This window comes from Danio rerio, chromosome 22 (assembly GCF_052040795.2).
Source record: "Danio rerio strain M-AB ecotype USA chromosome 22, GRCz13ab, whole genome shotgun sequence".
NCBI classification, from domain to species: domain Eukaryota; kingdom Metazoa; phylum Chordata; class Actinopteri; order Cypriniformes; family Danionidae; genus Danio; species Danio rerio.
In genome coordinates, this window is record NC_141042.1 from 11,705,110 (window position 1) to 11,727,065 (window position 21,956).

The 21,956-nt window shown below is 41.1% G+C and overlaps 1 protein-coding gene across 9 annotated transcripts in view; it reads left to right on the forward strand.

The window, feature by feature from the left end:
- Positions 1-21,956, forward strand: part of bcor (BCL6 corepressor) — a 63,762-nt gene that overhangs the window by 1,230 nt on the left and 40,576 nt on the right. For 3 of the 9 annotated variants that reach the window (XM_087302518.1, XM_087302517.1, XM_087302519.1), the window contains 5 exons: positions 469-615; positions 14,857-14,936; positions 15,677-18,697; positions 19,937-19,993; positions 20,375-20,582. In XM_087302518.1, coding sequence (XP_087158644.1) covers positions 14,934-14,936; positions 15,677-18,697; positions 19,937-19,993; positions 20,375-20,582 — 3,289 coding nt within the window. In that variant the 5' untranslated portion in view covers positions 469-615; positions 14,857-14,933. 9 annotated transcript variants of the gene reach the window in all.

Here is a 21,956-nt window from a genome sequence, read left to right on the forward strand (position 1 = left end):
GTTGATATATGTGTGTGTGTGTGTGTGTGTGTGTGTGTGTGTGTGTGTGTGTATATATATATATATATATATATATATATATATTTTTTTTTTTTTTTTTTTTGCACTTAGAAAACAGTATTTTTATTATAATGTTTAATTTATATTTATTTATATTTACTTTTGTGTTTGTATATTTAATATTTTATTTAATATTTTATTTGACTAATTTCACACTTTTAATATGTATTATATTTAGTTTTTTTTAATAAAAGTAACGTGTTTACAGAATAAGCGATAAGTTACTATGCTAAATTACATCTTACTTTTTAGCTGTACAAATGATGTTAGATTAAACCATTTAAGTCATTTTGAGGTATATTAATATAATAAAATAGAATTCTGTATAACATTTAGATTTAATCTATTCAAAATCATTTCTTAAACTCCACACAGAATTTTATATTATTATTATAATCTTTGTTTTAGGGCAAGGCAGTGGCGCAGTAGGTAGTGCTGTCGTCTCACAGCAAGAAGGTCGCTGGTTCGAACCTCGGTTCGAACTTCTCCCTGCCTTTGCGTGGGTTTCCTCCGGGTGCTCCGGTTTCCCCCACAGTCCAAAGACATGCGGTACAGGTGAATTGGGTAGGCTAAATTGTCTGTAGTGTGTGTGTGAATGTGTGTGTGGATGTTTCCCAGAGATGGGTTGCGGCTGGAAGGGCATCCGCTGTGTGAAAACTTGCTGGATGAGTTGGCAGTTCATTCCGCTGTGGCGACCCCAGATTAATAAAGGGACTAAGCCGACAAGAAAATGAATGAATTTAACCTTTATTTTACCTTTATTTTACCAGGAAAGACACATGAGATTAAAAATCTCTTTTACATGTCACATGGGTCTAACAAACAAAAAACAATTAAGCGTTAACATGAATCACACATTGACACACAAACTATTCAAAACATCTGCAAGCCTGTGCTTCAAGTTCTAAATCATTTAGACTGTTTTTAAAAGCATTTAGTGAAAACTATTTTTAAACTTTGTTGATTATTCCACGCAAAAGGTGCTGCGTATTTAAAAGTCCTTTTCCCCCCCATCTCAGTCCACATTTTAGGAACTGACAGTAAATAAATATTCTGTGACTGAACATCATAAATAAGGACAGGCTTTTTTAAATAAATGTAATTCTGGAGATATAATGGGAGTAAACCCAATATAGACTTGTAAACAAAGATATGCCAATGCTTGAATGGACAACGTAGACCAACCTACCCTAGTATATACAAATACAAACACTGTTTAGCCTTGCAATTTCTAAATCTTGAAAAAAAATACATATTAACATGTTAATTGAATGCAAGCAAACAAACAATAATAGCCTTGCTTTTTCCAAGCCCCCTTAAACCTTGTTGTTGTTGTTGTAATGTTGCCTTTGTCCACTTGGAGGAGCTCTTGTTCCGTCACTGGCCGATCGTGTTTATCTCCGCGTGGCAGCGATCATTTACCAGCCGCAGCTGAAAGATGACTTTACACGTGCTTTCAAGATCAGACCATCGCCATATGCTCGACAGAGAAGCCCAATATGAGTCATGATATTTCAAAATAAATCATTATCGCAAAGAGACGATTTTTAATAATGTTTTGAAAATAAAGTTAGGCTAAAAGTGGAAGTAAAAAAACCCTGAACGTATGATTAATCTGAGTAACTTTAAGCATGCATTAATAATGAATCAGATGTTTTTGGTAAATAGATTAAATGTAGAAACAGGTCAGACAGGATATATTGTAGGAAGCCCACGATCTTGAAATATAGTCATTAATCAATATATATCTTAACATTAACTTTTTATGCAATAGCATATAGTTTGTTTTTGTTGTACATAAGAGATGGTATATATATAAAGTTAGGTTGGTATATGCCTATAAAACATTAACTTTATTTAAGCGTTCATTTTTGCAAGACAACTATTTTCCCTGTACCATAGTTTGTTTTTGTTAAAAGATTATTTATTTATTTATTTAAGTTTATTAATTAGTTAATTTATTTGTTTTCATTTAGAAAAATGCATACTTTCAAAATCTTATCACAAACTTACAGGATCTGAAACTATAAGTCAAACTTTTTTCAAAAACCTTGACCTATATAGACTTCTGCTGCGTTGCAGTTTCGTTCAAGATCAAACATCAGATCTACAATATAATCCATTAAACATGATCTATTCAAACGCAGCCCGTTCCTCCTCTCCAGGGTTTGTGTTTAGATGTTTTTATTGTCGCGTCTGAGGTCCGTTCTCGCGCAGAGCCGCGGGACTGAAGCGCGCCGCCGCGGTGACTGCTGTGCGCGACCCCGTGACACGCCTCCTCTGATTTTCACATTCCATTAGGTAATTCAATAGCAGACAATTAGAGTGACCCAGCCATCGGCCACCCAACGGGACACAATGACCCTGACAGGGCAACGCAGCTCAAGTCTGGCTGAGTTCTGCTTCATCGGTCTGAGCTTGTCAATTATTAATTAGATAGAGAAACGCGCTTTGTTGATAGGCTAGATAAGTTTATTGTTTTAAAAAAGTATTTTTAAAAATATAAGCTGTTAATATCTTTTTTAATACTTGTTACTATTATTTAGTAGTTATACTCAACGTGACCTACACAAAATGTCTTTTTAATTATCAATTTTTAAATAAAAAATTAAATATTAATTTAAATTTTCGTGTTAATTATTTCTAATTAGACTATTATTATATTATTAATTCTAAAAATAGGTATATATATTCATGGGTTTATTGTTATTCCCTTAAAATAGGCCTATATATTATAAGAATTTTTGTATATTTTTATAAATGATTTTTTCAATGTATTTTGAATAAAAAAACAAGCATTTATAAAAGTAAATTACTAACATAAATCAGTATATCAATAACAATGTCATCAATAGTTTGGTAAAAATTTGGATTATTATATATTTAATAAATAAAAATTATATATAATTATAATAACATTTTTATTTTATATAATATTGTAGCTAGATATGAGTGTCTTTTCAGTTTGCTGAATTATTTAATTGCCTGTTGCTTTATTTATTTATTTAATTGCTTATAAATGTATATATTTTTCAGTTTTTATTTTGGATCTCAATTTAATATTCACGTATTTATTCGATTATTAACTGTGTTTTTTTTAAAGTAGACTTTGTATTTTTATTTATTTATCCGTTTAGGCTGTTTGTTTATTTTTAAAGGTTTACGTGCCAACACTTCTGTTTTCAACATTTTTACAGCATTTATTAATGTATTTTACTTTATTTTAAAGACTAAATGCACATTGTAGCGAGCTATTTCACCGTTGTCATAGGTTTTTAATGTTTCTCTATATTTGTATATGGCTTAGGCCTATTTTTGTGCACGGCACGGTTTTAAACACTTTAAAATTTGGCCTATTCAATCACGAAAAGGGTTAAACAGCCGACAACATGCGTTTATTTTGGGGCAGTTATGTTTTAAGCGCAGAAGTGACTCGGCCGGTTCTACGCTGCTCTGATGGCTTTGAATGACAGATCACGCCTGGAAGTGACAAAGTCTCGATGAGCGGACATTAACACCGGCGCTGATGGCACTCAGTCGTCTCTTCCCCTTCCTCCGTCTCTTTATTCTCGGGGAAAACGCGGAGCGCAGCGCCTCGGGCACTGAACACAATGGAGCTCTGGAGAGGGTGGGACGGGGGAGAGAGAGACCCCATGCATGTATAAATGAAGGCTGGATGGGGGAAGGTTTGGGCGGCCTTGACGAGATCAGATTAAACAACAATACAAAAGCCCACCACACTCGCCTCTTATTTATTTAGATTTTGATGAATGGGGAGCGTTTGTGTCAGCTGTAGAATTCTTATATCCTATAAGGCCCTCTCCGTGTTAAATTGGGCCTAATGGTCTGTTTATTTCGGGATTTATTTTTGTGGTGTCCGATTGGTGTTTCGATGTCCGTGTATGCGCAACTGATCTCACGTTTTGAGCTTTGCTCTCAAAGATGCAGTATCTGTTTCTTATCAGTAGATATCGTTGTCTTATCTCTTCAGAATTATACATTTATAGTCTTCAAATAGTATGTTTGGATTGAATGTGGGCCTTTTTTGCTACCGGAAAACATTTCTCCCACATTATAATGCATCTCATATAAATTGTCCGAGATCAATTAGATTAAAAATAAGTTATTTTATTATTTTTTACACATTTTCAAAAATAGTGATTCAAAATGGCTATGCCACAACACGGTATATTTAGACTTTTATTTGAGTCGACAAAATATAGGCTAGCCATCGATCAGTAAAATATTTTTGGATTATGTATTTTAAGTTCCATTTTGTATAATAATTCATATTCCAAAAATAAATATTTTTTTAATAAATATTTCAAACACAATAAAACTCTACTTCAAAACAATAAATAGGTCTAAACTTTATTTCTGTGTGTAGAGTAACAAAGCTGGTAAGCCTACTAAAATAAATGAACAGGTCTACATCATAAAAGAGCTGTGCAACCCTTTGAAATGTACACTACACCAACCAGGCCTACATTCTCTAATTTTGCTGAAACGCGAAGCGCTGGCTGTGTGAATATAGGACTCTGAGCACGTTCCCGAGCTCTTTAAGCGCGTTCCCCAGCGCTGTGACCTCCAGGTCGACTCCCCCGGGGATGATGCTTGTGTGTGGGGGAAGGGTTTGCCCGTCAGGCGGTGGCCAATACATCCTCCGTCAAAGCCCCGAGCAATCCTGTTACACACGCAGCTCGCGCGATTATCCCGCTCCTCTTCTCTGCGCGACAAAAACAGCCTCTCGCGCAGAATGGCCACGAACACCAGGCAGTTTGGCCATGTTTAGGAGCATTCTAGTTGTATAAATATTTTCTGTAACGTTCTTGGTTTTTTAAAATTAAATGTTTTCCGAACGTTTTATCTAAACAACAAGTGTGACGTTTCTCTGTGTTGTATTTGTATAGCCTAATCTTATCATCAGGGTTGTGGAAATAATCTCTGCAGATAAATATCCCATATTATTGAAATCGTCAAAAACAATTATTTAAATGTTTTGGGTACTTTTTAAAAAGTTCATCATTTTCAAAACCCCAAATGACATTTAAATGTTACATAAAGATTTTTTTTTTTTTTGTAAAACTGTCATGAAACATAAGAAACTTTCTCCATGACATTTAGCCATTTATTTATCTATCATTTTAGCCTAAATTTTGCTTGCTGTGATCTTTTAAAATCAAACTTTGGCTTTAGCTTCATAATTACAGGCCCCAAAAAGGTCAGCGTCATTTTTTCTGCAGTTTGTTTATGCACGTGCAATTCTGATCATACGCTAATAAATAATGTCTTTTGGACAACAAAAGGTCAGCCACAATTGTACTTTCCATAAAAAAGCCATGAACTGCACCATACATTTGTGTAAGCAGTATATATATATATATATATATATATATATATATATATATATATATATATATATATATATATATATATATATATATATATTTTTTTTTTCTTTTTGCAATTTTTTATTTATTTATTTTTGTATGTTTAAAAAATGGTTTCTAATTTTTTAAGATAAATATTTTATTTATTTATTGATTGATTTTAATCTGTTTCCCTTTGAAAATAATCATTGAAATTTGTTCTACTTAAAAAAAAGTTACATTCATATCACTTTATGCCATCCATAGGATTTTTGAACAGCCCATAAATCTATCTTTCACCTCCTTCTCGCTTTATATCATAAGCCAAAAATACCGTTTTGTGGTTTTCCAGAAGCCTCTCAGCGGCACTGCCGATTAATTTTGTTTACGGAGCCCGTACGCTGTGCGAAACACCCCCCTCTCGCTGTATTCTACACGGGCGCATCGAGTCGTACAGAGAGAGCGCAGCCTACTGGGTTTATGGTAATTGCGGTTGTTCCCCCGACTGGCCTTCTGGGTAAGAGAGAGAGAGAGAGAGCTGGAGAGAGAGAGAGAGCTAGAGAGAGACAGGCGTCTTGCGCTCAGCTTTCATTCCCCGCTGCACGCGCTTAGGAGAGACGCGCGCACACACACAAGCAGCAGTCGCGCGAACACTGAGCGCGCCAGGGATATCGCGTATCGGAACCGGGACAAAGAAACAGAAAATTTACCGCAATCGTACCCGGGAGAGTAAAGAGAGAGCGGGGAACTCGTGTGGCGGTTTAGATGGCAAATGGTCCTTAAATGTGCGTGTGAGGACCGGCCCGTGCACACACGAGCAAACACACTGCTGCCGTTCTCGCGGCGTGGCTCTCGATCGCTCGTTGTCTTGCAAGCCCAACATGGCGCTGCGAGGCGTCATATAACAGACTGAGTTCAGTTCAACCCGAGCCCCGGGGATCTTTCGCCACCTGTGCATTCACGCGATTCGTGTCGAAGCCACCCTGCTCATCCGAATCAAAGGAATTACGTTCTGCGTCTGCATGGATGTATATGGATCTCCCAAACGCGTTCACAGTTTTTCGCGGAGTGGATATTCGTATTCGGCAAGTCCGGAGATACTTTGAACTTCTGACGGACTTCATATGAAACAAAGAGAACACTCGCGGTACTAGATTGACCTGAGTTTTAGGTTACAGAGTAATGCAGCTTTCAACAGGAGCATCTGCTCGTCTTTGTTTTAACGGGAATCTTTGAACGTCTGAAAAACTAAAAGAGTGAAAACTTGCATTTCAAGAGGAGCTCAAGTACATTTCGTGCAACTCAATGAACATCAAGAATCACAGCATTAAGGTAAGAACAGTTCAGGCTTAATTATTGATGTTTTCCATGACTTACCTGCTTATGTTTGTTCCGTTACATTGTCCTATTGGCAAGTACGGGCGATTAGTTTCGTGCGGACCTTTGGTAAAGCTAAAGAGGGTTCGTTTTCGATGCCTATCTAATTATGTATAATGATTAATCATGTATCATGATTAGAACATCCCACATATTGTTTGATATGTAACATCTCTGTTTGAAACTTGCGTTGGTTGATAAGTTTTCAACATCGCCTCTGTGCTGACTGGTGTCACGATCTTGTCGTTGTTGACATGTCTTGTTGGTTGTTTGAGTTTGTGTGCAAACATTAGAAATCGCTCTCAGTTTACTAAACTGAACATTTTAATGGTTCTGTCAATCTATGGGCTGTCTTTATTTGCTACAAAAACATTTCCCAGGTTACGGGACTTTCCTTTTTATTTGCTGACCTTTGTGGATTGTGCATCACAGGCTATTCAAAGCGAAAATGCATCGTAGATTTGTGGAACTGTGGGTTTCTGTGAAATTCACGTGTGTTAATTTTCTCTTGTTGAGTAATAAGATGCCAGAAATGAAGCGAGCACGCGCTCACGGTGGCGCGTGGACTTTCTTTTTCCGATCGGGATACACCGCGAGCGCTATTGATTGCGCGAGCCTCGCCCTTTTATATGACGGTTTCCAACCTCATGAAATTTCCAATAAACCATTTCTTGCGTTTTTTTTACTAAGGTTCGAAATAAAGCAATGCGTGTGACCTCCAAACATGTATACATACGTTTGGAGGTCACCTCGATTTCTTTTATCCACTGTGCTTTGTGAGGGGAGCGAAATGATGGATATCAGAAGCTTTTGTATTCATATAATATAATAAGGGTTTACTACGGGGTCTCGTGCTAGACTTTAAAGCGCAGTGTTCTTCAACATGACCGCTTTGTGGAGACACTGCCCTCCTTTTGTTAATGTTGTTGACGAGACACTTCGCGACCTTGTGCTCAAAGTTCTTCGCTGTCTGGTCTTGTCCCGAACGGGGGAAATGACTTGGCCAGCTAAGCAGACACTGACAGTTCTGTGTATAATCTGTCACAAAACCTTGAAGTTTGAGAAATCTCTTTGTCCTCGACTGGCTCGGCTGTTTAGACATTTAAGAGAGATATTCAGATTTTTTTCTTCACTTAGTAGGCTAGCTGTATTCCACCCATTACGCAGCGTATGCTGGCGCACCCTTGTTGGGAAAACCTTATGAGCATCTCAGCCGTGAAGGAGTCGCGATGTCCGAAAGTCTGTATAGTTTACATCGCACAAGGGCTGATCCATGAACCATTATCACTCTGCCTTGAATAAGACACCTAACACCAGTTTTATCCAGCCTGACTTAATGGGTGCAGTTTAAGTCACTTTAATCACTAATTAGTATATCTAAAGAGTTCAGACAACATCTGAACACTTTGCTGGTGGTTGTTCGTTATGTTACTTTCACCAAGGCAAACTTGGGCCCCTTTAGTTACTGGCCTGCTTTTTTTTTAGTCAAACCCGTGGGTTAATTTTTCACTGGAGTCTCGTTTCTAAATGGTTGCGACGTGCTATTCTGCATAATTAAAGCGCTGTGGACGCTATTAATCAAACATGTCAGAGCGTATCCGTATGAATCCTGGTGGAAAGAAAGCCCTGGATCCATCCATATTTTCATAGGCTTGCCTAAACGACTACCGCAGATTTTTGGCATCAGTGTTTCAGCGTGACTCAATCATACTGTCAATTTTTAAAAGTGCATTTCAAATTGACGCATATTGCTACACATTCTTTGTGTTTTTTCAACCCCTTGGTTCCTAATAAGAGCCAAATTGACTTAACGATAAAAGTAGTTATTTAGGATATTTTTATGTTTTTAGATCAGTTTGTTTTTTACCCTTAGAAAAAAAATCCTGGTTGGCTTAAATTTTCAAGCTGAATCAAATTAACCTTATCAGTCCATTGAACATAGATTAAACTGACTTAAAACAACTTGCATAACTTATAAAATTAAGTTAGTTATTTTAATAAGTTACAATGACCTAAAAACTTATTCGGACAGGACTGATTGATCATATTTATGTTTTTACAGTGTAGGCCTATGCAAGTTTAAGGCGAATTTAAAACGAAAATCAACTAAATATGAGGCTATAAGAACACAAAGTAAAATCATATTTATTTCAGAAACAAAAACTATTAAATATTTTAAAGCACTTCATATCATATCAAATTTTCTATTCTAACTAGTGTATATTCACACACTGACATGGTCTGTTAAGTAAGTGTTTAATACTTTGTGCCAAATCACACATTGAGAACTTTATAGAGTGGAACTGATTATATTTAATGTAATATAAAAGCCAACAATCTGCTCGTTATTTGTCCTAATCTTTTCAATACAACCCAATCAAGCTTCCATATATTGGATTTTTGTCTCAAATGTCGGACAATCTTTAAAAGCTACACAGTCATGCGTATGTGAAATCATATTAGGTTTGTGTAAATGCCATTAAAGTTCGTGGCAACTGGCAAGTAACACCGGCTGTTTTCCATCGTTTATTTGGTCCACTCCCCGACTCGCCCTGCCGAGACCCCCAGCTCTCCGGGTTTGTTTATTTATAGCCCGTCAGCTCAGTGTGAGCTCACGCCTGCATGCTCTCCTCACCCACGGAGCCTGTCTGCTGGAGACAGACCAGCCTATTCCGATGTCAGCGTCAGATTTGCAAGAGAGAAAGTGTGACATGTCTGCCCCGTATTGTAATGCTCTATACATACCCGCGGGTGGAATTTAGACCGACAAGTCATGGCCTGAGTTAAACCGGTGCCACAGTTCACAGAATATTTCAAGTGATTGATGTTGGCAAGGAATCTGGCAGAAATGAGACCACCGAAAATGAGCCACATGACAGAGTCTGGCTGCATTAGAGGTTACGGGGAAGTCATATGATATAGGGCATTATAGAGACCAGCGCACTGCGGTCAATGTTTTAGATGGCTCTTTGGTGCATATTCGCCGAGGCTGTATGAACAAGGAATGTGTGCTTTGAGTAAAATAATAATGGTTGTTTTGTTCTAGCACAACCTTTTACGTAGAATCAAAACATTCTTTGGGTGAAAAGGCTTATAATTTATTGCTTTTGTTTTGTAGGTCGTATCTTACAAACTTGTTTTTTCAGCTATAATAGTTTGAGTTTAGCTTGTTTCAGGGATAAGCCCATGATCCCACTTTTTCACGTCGCATTCAAAAAAACAAATTGGGCCAAATCTAAATATTTTTGGTATTTAACACTTGACTATCAGTGAGCAGACATACTCACAGGGTTGCTATCTTTACTAAATTCGATTGCCAAAGTTTGCTTTCGTCTTGGCAGTCCGTTTGGTTTCATTCGCCAGCGTTTAGTTCGTGTGAGGGTGGAGGGATGCGCTCGGATCGGATTTCGGAGTTTGGCTCCCGCTGGAGACGTCACGGTTTGATTGAAGTTTCTTCTCGGTCCGAGCGGTCCCACGGGACGGCTCGCGCTGAAACAGGAGAGCTCTTCTCTTCGCTTCACCGAGCTTTTGTGCCGCAGCAGGAGCCCCGGCGTGCACGGATCGCTGCGCGCTCCCGGAGCGACGCCTACCCATAGATGCATTGTTTTCTTTGCGTTCTTTCTCTTTTCTAGCACGTTAAAAGATCGAATTCTTGATCCAATGCCATTGTATTCACGATAATCAAGATATCGTTTGGAAATGCCAATTAAGGTTCCAGTTTGAGCAACATCCTCAAGAAAATTAGCTACCTTTCTCCCAAAGTCCTTGCGCAAACCATTTAACCTACCAGTCCTTTAATAAACAAGTCAGTGCCTGCTCTCTTTACCGTGGTGGATAGTAGCCTATAGTTGAACGATTAACCACGCAATGAGCTGCAAAGTCATCAGACGAACGAGACATGATAAAACCGCTCTCAATTAAAACAAAACCGCACACCCTGAAGAGGCAATGCTTTAGAAATAATAAAAGATAAATTAAAACACTTGTGGCTCCATCCACACATTTCACACTTAATTTTAGACTTTTAAAATGTTTGATCTGATTTCTCACATTGTCTCTTATTGACATGGACAGAATTTGTCATCTAGGGCCTAACACTTATATTAAATAATGATATACGAGCTAAAATTCACCACTTTAAGGACTTTTTAAATATTTGGGGAGATACGAATTGCAGCTCTTATTCACACGTTGCATCTCGAACAATCAATCAATAACAAATCAATTAAATCTTTAGAGCCTTATGAGAAAGTTACAGTTCCTGGTTTATTTGCATATATTCTTAATAAACTATAGTTCACAAGTCATAATTTCTCATAGTTTCAAACCTTTGACTTTTTGAAGAGGATATTTTGAAGAAAGCTAAAACCCTCTTACAAATGACTTCCAAAATATTTGTTTTCCTTTGTACGTCAACGTTTAGATTGTTTTCAGCCTCTAATCGTTCTAAAAATAATTTCTACAGAATAAAGAAACTCTTGGAACCGCTTGAGGTTGAGTAAATAGCGAGGCTACATTTACATTTGTGGGTGAACTATCGCTTTAATGCATTGACCATCTGACTGAGTAATCAGTGTTATTAATGCACAACAAGGTGTAATCGCACTACACTGGTTGCGCTGAATGTGAGCGCCCTTGATCCACATTATGAATATTAGCGCAATAAACACTGTGCATTTGAACAGAAAATAATGCACGGGTTAAAACGGACCCGGTTCCGAATAAGCAGCGTTTTCGAGCCTCAACTCCAAAGCTAAAAATCATAGAGAATGCAATTCGTATCGATTTGTATTTGCTAGCACGAGAGAAAAGACAGAGGAAGAGGGCCAGCGCTGAAGTCTCTGGAGTGCATGCACGCAACCCACCATTTCAAAGCAGCGCAGCGCACGAGGCAGACGGAGAGGTGAGAGAGGGAGAAAGAATGGCTGCGGGGGCCGCGCGCGGAATGTGTGCGCTGCCAGCGCGTGGGGCTCGCAGCAATTCGTATCGCTTCTCGCAGCTGAAAGTCTGCAGGCAAATAATCACTTTTTTTTCTAAAATATCCGCGCCCTTCCCTCACAATGTTTTCTCTTGTCATTTTGTGCCCATAGACCGGCCAATGCTCGTGCGCATATAACAAAAAGTTTTGGTTTGTGTTGAGGTATGCGAATGATGTTGATTTGAGCCTTTTAACAAAATTATTTGCTAATTATAATTGTTATAGTTAAATGTTTGGGAGGCTGAACCTGCTATAGACCTATAGCTCTGTCATATAATATTGGCGAACAGGTGTAATGTCCCTTTTTTGTAATGTGAAGGTCACTTTATACGGTTTTGGTAACTTTTGAATGTGCCTTTGTTACGCACATAAAAAGGGTTCATTAGGCACACAAATCCCATCCATCCATCCATCCATCCATACGTTTTATTGGTTTAAAATAAGACCACATATAGACTTGCGGTTTTTAGCTATATAGGCTGATTTTAATAATATTTATTAATAATTATTTTATTAACAAAAAACTTCCTATTTTATTCTACTTAAATTCGGAACAGTATTCCAGCTGCACCATGCTTGAAAATTGTTTAATTGTCCGAATTTTAGACTATTTTAGAAGTTTATCAAGTTGAATGAATAAGTCAAGTTTTGTCATTAAGTTTTAAAATTCATAGTGTTAAATTTTCCTATTTACATTTATATATTTTTAAAATTAAGGTGGACAGCAAAAGTGAATTACAATCTATGATGATTTATGCTTGGTGTCAGTAACGTGGACTTATATTTCACCTGGAGCAACTTGGAGCATGACACGTTCATATTTAGTTAGACATTGGACGCTTTAGGCTGAATGCAATAAAGATAAGCCCATACCTTTCACAGGCAGAGCAGTTCTCATTGAAACGGCGCGCTTTAATGAAAATATCTCATGCCTAATATGAATGCCTTCTTTTCATAAATCGTGGAAGTTGCGGTACGTTTCAGTATAGACCCGATTCTTTTCCCTTGAAAAGCCTTTGTCTTTACCCTTGTGTTTCCCCTTTCATTCGGCTTTGTTTTTATCTCCCGCTTACGGATATTATAAAACATTTTACTGCCACTTTAAGAGCTGTAGAGAGTGCCGGTGCGGCGGACGATAGACTTGGCGATCTGCCACACAGTTGGAGAGCTGACGGCGGGCCTCTAGGGCTTCTAGCTGGAGATCTCAGCGGCCGTCCTACACTTGAGCCCGTACTGCAAAAACTCACACCTCAGGAGCTAAACATTTAACACTCTCTTTCATGCTCCACACACTTTATAACATCATCTCGTGTTCTTCTGTCAACACCGACCTGATGCAACTGCGTTCACGCCGGGTAGAGCGCCCTTGGCCTCTGCGTGCTATATAAGCAAACTGCTAGACATGCATTGAAAATAATTCGTTTTATTTGCAATCCTTAATATGCTTGGGCCTTCTTGCTAGCATATTAAAAACCAAATGCAAGTTTATTTTTGGAGTTTGAGTTTATTTTTAAAATTAGTTTGTTTTAATTCGTTTTAAATTGTCTACAATGGCAAGCGAGTTATTTATATTCTTAGTAAAACGTTTTTGTTCGTGATGATTTTGTTTTAGTATTGTAGACAATTAAATATGTATACAATGTATTAGTTTTGAATTCTGCGCCGCAAAATTACAGCAGCGTGATGACAGGAACTACAAACCAATTACCTTCCAACTTTAAGCATTTAATTATGGCGCATGCAAAGAACGTAAAACACGTAGTGAAGTTTAACCTTTGTGTAGTCTTTTGTTTAGTTTAAAAGCCAATGTGATTAGAAACAAAGTTAAAACAGCCCGTGTAGTTCGGTTCAGCGTTGGCTCACCTGCATTAAATGGCAGACAAAGCACCGAGCGCGCTTGGCTTGTGATTGATGTCTTTGAGAGCGGAGGTTTCTTTCCTCCGTGGGGGGCGAGTACCCCTCTTACCGAAGCGCCCCTCAAATGCATAATGTCCTCGCCCCCGCTGGCGCAATGAAAGAGCGGGTCACTGAGGGGACGGAAAATGAGAGCGCAGAGAACGTGACTGAATGGCCGAGGCGAGTGGGTTTCTGCTGCGCTCCCCATGGCAGGGTCGGATTAAGGCTTTGAAAGCAGGGGAGGATGGGGGAAGGGAGGCACACGCTCCGGGAACAGGGCAGAATTTACGTTTATTAAGTTTAATGGCAGCTTAATGCTGGTGTAGTTATAGAACAATAATTCAACTTGGCTTGTAAATGGAAGAGGGTGCTTGGCACGAATAGGAATGCAACATTCGCTTCACTTTTTTGTGCATATAGGCCTATTGCTTTTTGGTGACTGCATTAATCCATTTTGCTTATGCATTGAAGTTGTTGTGCCAGTCAGGTTGCAATGGAAGTGATGCATGCACATTTGTATTTGTGTGTGTGTGTATGTGTGTGTGTGTAGGTTGGTTTGATTGATGACAGAGGGCAAGCTGTCTCACTCCTTCAATAGCAGTGACTGTGGCCATGTCTCCAGATAAGCTCTGGGTCTGCGTTATTGAAATCTGGGGTCTGTAGAGCCATCAATAACAGAGGCACAGCTCGCCTACTCAACAAAGATCCGCTGTTATGTCTTGCCAAGCCGTGGGGCTGGGCGGCAGTATTTGGGGGGAGGGGTGAATTTTGATAGCTGCTTTCTACGCTGTAATAATGACCACCCCTCCTAACTCACTCACTCCCCTCTTTGCGTTGCTCTGTTACGAGTACAGAACGCAGAGGGATTCCTTATCAGAGCACTTGCTCTGAGATAACAAGGCATGTGGCCTGGTGACCAGTCGTCGAGACGGAGGCATGTGGAGGTTGAGAAGAAGGCCAAGGCCTCTCGAAGAAGAGGTCATTTCTCATTTTCTCTGTTTATGCGAGCAGCAGTATGACAATTTCTCTGCTCAGTGATCAAGGTTCATTTCCACTGTGGTTCATTGTGTTTACCCTGAACTGAAAGCGGTAAATGAATAAATAATAGAATGTGGTAATTTTTTTTACCCTTAAGATCTCCATGATGTGTAAGCAGTTCTTTTTTTTCTCCAACAGAAAATTGTCCTTATGGGATGGTGACGACCAGCAAATCTGTTGAGAACTAGCAGAGAAATAGATTCCTCATTCAAAGCATGGTAAGAAGGCTATTTAAATACATATGCATGCATGTACACAGCAGATATTTTCATTTTGTTTAGGTTACTTTTTTCCCACCCATATTGAGATCCATGAAACTATCTCACTTCCAGAAAGCATAATCACATGTTTTTTTAGCATTAGAATGTTTTTTTCTCAGAATGCACAAGCCAGGACTGGTACAATTGAACTCTTAGGTCTTTCATGTGTGATTTGAAGCCTGATATGCACTGTCTACCAGACTGCCCAGAAAGCATACATCAAACCTTCTGCTTTTCCTGCACTATAACCTCGCTGCAGCTGACATTTAAGAACTGTTTTTGCATTCCCCTATTGTGACCTTGAATAGTGCAATGTGTTTGATGTCCTTTCATATTAACTTTTTTGTTTTAAGTTTGTGAGGAAGTGATCAGATTTTGTGTGTGAACCAGTTTGCAATTAGATAGTTTGAGAGAATTTTCTCTGACAAATGTGTGAATAATATGACCAACTGTGATATCCGTTGCGTAGTATGATTCATGCATCCTCTTATTTCAGTGATAAATCTTCTCTCTTCTTTAGTGAAACGTTATCTCTAGATAAAGATTGGATGGATTGTACTGGTTGTTAATTTGGATTGGTATTTTGTTCACTTGTCTGTCTGTAGTCTGAGTCATATTGCTCTTTGTTTGTTGTTGTTTTTTTAATCTTTACTTCCTCTTCCCTCTCACTCTTACCACTTTATGCTCTTATGTCCCAGGTGGATGCGAGTACAACCTGCAGAATGAACCCTCTCAGTGCGCTCGGCATCGATCGGACCAGCCTGATGCGGGAGAGTCTTCGCGTTCATGGAGGGATGGTTTATCCACCAGGAATCCAGACCCTGCAATCAGAAAAGGGCTATGTTGGCGACAGGATCCCCAACTTGCTCTACAAACCAGATGTGTCTCTTGACAGCAGAAAGACCGCAAACAGTTTTGTTGGACTTTACAAAAGTTCCCCACCTGGGATTCAGAAACCACTGATTGTACCTGGGGCTGGTGCAGACACTTTAGGGTTAGACAGACGGGTCGTACCAGGAGATAAGCCTCCAGAACTAAGCCTCAATGGTGGTAGCAGTTATCTGCGGGTTCCAAGTTGGATGAGTCCCTACCATGAAACTGGAATGTACCCTTTCTTGGACTCCAGTAAATACGCTGCTTTGAACATGTATAAAGCATCAATTTTGTCACAGCCACCACCTTACCTTCCCCAGCATCTGGCCTACCAGTCTCTATGTGCAGGAGCTGGAGGCAGTGTAGCTGGTACAGAGCGCTTGTTTTACATGCCCACCTATCCCCCCGCACCTATATCTTCACCTCTTGCCCCTCCGCTCAGGATCCCACCTGCAACCGTAGCCCCTACTACATTGTCACCTATGATGCACCACCAAGACAAAACAGTACAGAGTATTGGTCCAAGGATACACCATGAGCCCTCAGCATTTGGGCAGCAGACCATACATCAGCACACTCAGCCCCACCACCAGTCACCCATTGATAGACAGCACAGCAGCAGTGGAAACAGTTCAAGCAACAGCAAGTCGATCCGGACCTCATCCAGCAAAAACTTAAGTAGCACTAGCAGTATTGTTAGTAGCAGTGCTGGTATTAGCAGCTGCACCAGCTCCATAGTCTCAGTAGACTCATGTCCTTCCCTTGTAATGCAACCACCACGCCCTACACCACGCCCCCCTCAGCCACCTGCAGCACCTCCACCTCCTCTTATGGATAGTACTATGGAGTTCCAGAAGCCTCTGTACAGAAGTCCTTCCTCATCCTCATCATCTTCACCATCAGTATCTCACCCTGTCTATATTAGCAGTGCATCCCAAGAGCTTCGCTCTCCAATTCGGTCCGCTGGTCAAAAGCCTAAAGCCAAAGAAGCAACCATGGAGTCTACCAGAGGTATGGGGAATGAAAGAAAGGGAAGCAGCTCACCTGTTAAGACCTCTTCTGATAAATCACCTCAACAGGGGCCTATTACCAAAGATCCAGCAGACAAACCTTTAGACCTGTCTGCCAAAATCATGGAATTTGAAGGGCATACTAATGGGTACCCCTCAAAATTAGAAGCCTTAGCCAAGCTTGGATATTCTCCTGCTGCACGTTATGGACTTCCCCCAAACAGGGAGCTTTTAAAAGAAACTCTTTCTCCATCATCCTCCGCTGTTAGCACTTCTAAAACTCCAGAAAGGCCTGAAATAATTAGCACTTTACCCTCTTCCTGGGTTGTGCCAAGTCCTACCCAGACAATCAGCTCTGAGGCTAGTCAAAACAAAGGCTCCAGTATCATCAAGAACAAGAATCTTGAAAATGTGGTGCCACAGTCAAGAAGTTCCTCTTGTCCCAAGGTGGATGACCAAAACAATGGCTCAGTCTCAAGTTCTGCCCCTATTATCATTACTTCAACTTCTCGGCCATCATCTGTCTCACCTTCTCCCAAAATGAATGGTGATTGGGCAAAGTCAGTTCCCACCCCACCAGAAAAGACCCCAATAAATAACCACAGTGGCAGCCACTCCTCAGCTACAAAACCTTCAAAGACAGCCAAAAAAACTGAAACCCCTGATATTGGCTTTAAGCCCCAGCAATCACATTTAGAGAATGGACATACACCAAGTCACCTCTACATGCAACAGGGTGAAACTTATCTTTCTCCCGGCTTAGCATATTCTAGCAGATATCTCTCATACCCAGTACCTGAGAGCCTTTCCCTTTCCCACTTGCAGTTGTCAGGAAAAGGTCCAGTGTATCCTCATCCAGTTCTGCTGGGCGCTAACAGCCTGTATTCAACACGTTTGCCACCCAAGCCTGGCATTCCTTTTGGAATCCCACCCAATCATGCGGAATATCTTACCTACCATGACTCACAAGAGATGGTCCATCCACTAATGTCTCCCCACCTGCCCCTTGACCACAAAGTAACTGAACGCCTGGATCTGAGGCCCAGAACCCTGGACAAGACTTGGCACCATGATGAGCCTCCTTATAAGCGCCAGAGCATCACTGACATAGACCCAGACTACAAATCTGAGAAGGAATCAGAGAGGCAGGAAGTTTTGGGCTCAAAGTCTCTGAGCAAGCCTCACACAGTGAATAAAGATGAGATTGTCTGCATCGACCTGGTCCAAGATGACACAGATGGCAGTCCAGAGCCAGACAAACATAGTACCATCGATGCCAAATGCAAAGAGCCAGCTAAGCCAGTAGGCAGTGGGACAGGGATGGGGAATGAGAGTGGCAGTAATTCTGAGGGGAAAGAGCCAGAGCTCATGCAGATCTTGCGCTCTGGCCAGCCTGCTGTATCTTGGCCAACTGATTCAGAGCAACGAGCAGAGGTATGCAGTCCACCTCGGCCACATAAGCAGTCTGACTCTCCTTTGCACAGCCAGAGTGAGGAAAGCTCCTCTGAGCATAGCCCACTACCTGACATGTTGGAAGAGCAGACACTACGCTGTGCCAGAACCTCTGGTGAAAGGGCTCGAGCTGATGGAGCTGAATTCAGAGTTGATCGGCACCACACTAATCGACAATATGTGGACCTGGGCAAGGATGGACTTGAAGACACAGAGTCCCATGAGGATGAGGAGGAAGGACATGGATGTTCTAAAGGAAAGAGATCCAGCTTGGCCAAGAGAATAGCCAACTCCTCAGGCTATGTTGGCGACCGCTTCAAGTGCGTCACCACAGAGTTGTATGCAGACTCCAGCAAACTCAGCCGGGAACAGCGAGCCTTGCAGGTGAGTTGTACAATTTTTGTATGTTAGTCAAGATGTACAGGGAAGTTTTTCCAGTTATGGAGCATGTCACATTGTCACACTATGTTTGAGAATCATCTAAGCATCTTATGGTCAAGTTAAAGTGCAACATTATCAAAACACCTTAATGTCCTGTTCCATGGTCAATACTTTACAGACTTTACAGCAATTGGTGTTATTGCTTTAGTTCAAGGCCATCCTGAGATTTACAGCTTCTTTCTGAGACCTTAGTTCCAGCTTTGAATGAATACTGATATCTGACTTCCACAGTCGCTTATATTGAACTCCTCGCTAATTACAGATCTCTGTAACCCACTCTCCCTCTCCTGCTCTCTCTTTCTAGCAGTTTTTGGGCCCCTGCTGTGAATCTGTCAAACAGGCTTTAATAGCAGCAGTTCTACAGTTAGTGTGAGAGAACATGTGTATTTGTACAAGAACACACACACACACACACTTGAGTGTGTGGTTGAGTTAGCAGCTGAAAGGGTTAACAGAGAGTGCCGTGTGTGGCTGCTTTGCCCAGTCGTGCGGAAGCTCAGCTGCCGAGTGTTTGTGTGTGCGCGTCCATGTCATGGCCTTGCTAGCACATAATGCTGCAGGCAACTGTTAACCTGCAGGTGAGCCCTGGAGAACGATGTGTGCGTGTGTGTGTTGGGCATACCCAAACATAATCACACACCCTTTCCTACAGGCTTCCATCTAGCACTCCTTTCTCTCTTACCCACACACACACACACACACACAAAAACATGCACACCCTCAGGCCCCCAATAGCCATGTGCATGGTGGCAGCCCTCCCAGCTTAAGTGAAATCCGGCCCATTCTTTCCTGATGGGGAAGATTAGAGTTCTTACCAGCAGCAGCAGCGCACAGAGTGCTCGCAGACTGGCAGAGTCATTAGCGCACACACACACATAGTCGCTCAGTGGAGGGAGAGCAATGGAGAGGCTGATGGAAGACAATGTCCTAATTTCAGATAGTCCACACCATTTTGAAAAGTCCCTTTTATTAAGGCCAGTTTTATCTATGCATTTACACACATCTTAGATTGAAGTATTCGAAACACTAGCTTCCCAAGCCTTAGCATTCCATGTACTGAATTCTCCCATATTTTTGTGTAACAGGGTAAGTGACTGTTTGTTTGCTGATGTGTTTAATTTGTGTAAATACATATATCTCAAATCATTGAAAAAGATATTGAGCCCCATTCTGATTACTTAGATGGAAGGATTATCACAAGAGGACAGTAATTTAAGTCAACCAGCTGCGTTTTGGGAGGTCAGTTCATTTTATTTTTAAATTACTAATCAGCTGATATGAGTAACACTTGGTTTTGCACCCACAGGCGGGTGTGAAGTTTTTTTTTTCTTCCTTTCCCCCCCTTTTTCAGGGGCCCTGAAAATTGCATGGTCAAGTTTCAATAGAATGAAGTCCAAGACTTCACCTGTATTAGTTAGCATTTGTTAAGTTATTGATATGCATTTGCTGCATTTACTCTAATGCGCTTTAGCTCCTGTTGTACTCTCACTGCAGATTTATTCTGTTTTTCCCTCTATTTTTGTTGTATTGGAGCACACTAGAGACAGGCTTTACAGCTGGTGTTCGTAACACTGGATCTGGTTTCACGATTGTGCTGTGTATGTGTGTGTGTCTGTGTAGCGTGCGATGATGCGCTTCTCGGAGCTGGAGCTGAAGGAGAAGGAGGGGTGTGTGTCGTCTGCAGCGCCCGGACTGGGGAGAGAGCAGGAGAGAGAGAGGGAGCTGGCGGAAAGCCAGCACGGAGCAGGAGACTGGGAACGGAGCCAGCCAAGCTCCAGGCCCTCCGCAGCCCTTTCGGCCCTCTCCGATTCCACTGAGCAGCGCAATGGTAAGACGTGTGCGCACACACAAGCGCAATCCCTCTTGCACCGTCACCCATTCCTACGCTCCCTTTTATCTCCTTTTTCCTTTCCGGCTATCTTTGTCTCACGCTCTCCATCTTTCTTGTAATGTATGTCATATGCGCTGCCTCTCACTCCTGCCTTGATTCCGTCCTGCGATCATCCCAGTTTCACAGGCGCATGCTCATTCTTCACCCCCCCACCCCTTACATTTCCTCCCCATGTAACTAGGGACAGTCCCTGCGCTGTGGCGCTCCATGCAGCAGCGTTAAACCAGCGGAAACGACGTGGTAAACATGGCTTCCGCCACCGCCACCCTCAAACAGGAAGCGCATACATAAACATGCACAGGCTCTCCCCTCTTTCCCTCTCTCTCTGCTGTTTGGCTCTTGTTTTTTCCACTTGAGCTTCGGTAATGGCCTAATGCCATCAGATTTCCAAATCAACACTTTGCTGCTATGTGACCTCGCTCTCCCTGGTGGCTTTCACAGAGGCGAGCCGTTTCCTGTGCATGTGGGTCAGAATGCGTATGTGCGCATGAACGCTTGCATGTGTGTCAGCCACATGGACAATTAAAGGCGCTGCGAATTACATAAACAGAGTCTGCTCGCAGTTCCTGTCAAGCTTTAAGGGTGAAATTGCTCGATAAAAAAACTTTCGAGCTTTGTCACATCTGTCGAATACCAATGTTTTAAAAATGAATACAGTTGAGGTAATGGACTTAAACAAAATTGACTGTGTGTGTGTGTGTCCTTTCTGGAGGTTTCATGTCCTTCGATCCTTTCTTTATTTATTTTTTATGCCCCATCTGTCCTTCAACATCTCTCTCGTTCACTCGTTGGCCACATTAACTCTCAACGGGTGACGCGAACAAGGTTTCCATGGTGATCCGTTTTTGTGCAGAGTTGCTATGGCGCACACATTGCCATGAATTATGGGATGCATGTGGTGTTAGTCACATGCTTTGTGCATGTCTGTAAGCACGGGGCAGGGTGGGCTGCATTCTTACCCAGGCAAGTATAAAGGTGGATCTGTTCGGCACCGAGCGTGTGCTAATCAAGTAATTTCACATGTACGACTGAGCAGGGGTTTTTTTCTTTTTCTTGTGGCATATGTGTTTTCGTAAATTTGCTAGATTTGGTTCATGTGTGACTTATTAGGTTTCGGCTAGCCGCATAATTTGTGTGTGGTTTTTCTAGACCGTGTATGTAGCGTGTTATATATTGTGTGTGTGTGTATGAGTGTGTGTGTGTGAAAGAGAGAAGCGGGCGGTATGGAGCGTGAGCCCCTAGCGCCTGTCTTTGATCTGCGCTGCTGCTCTTAGCTGCCGGGAGAAATTCTCAAGGAGCGCTTTTCACTGC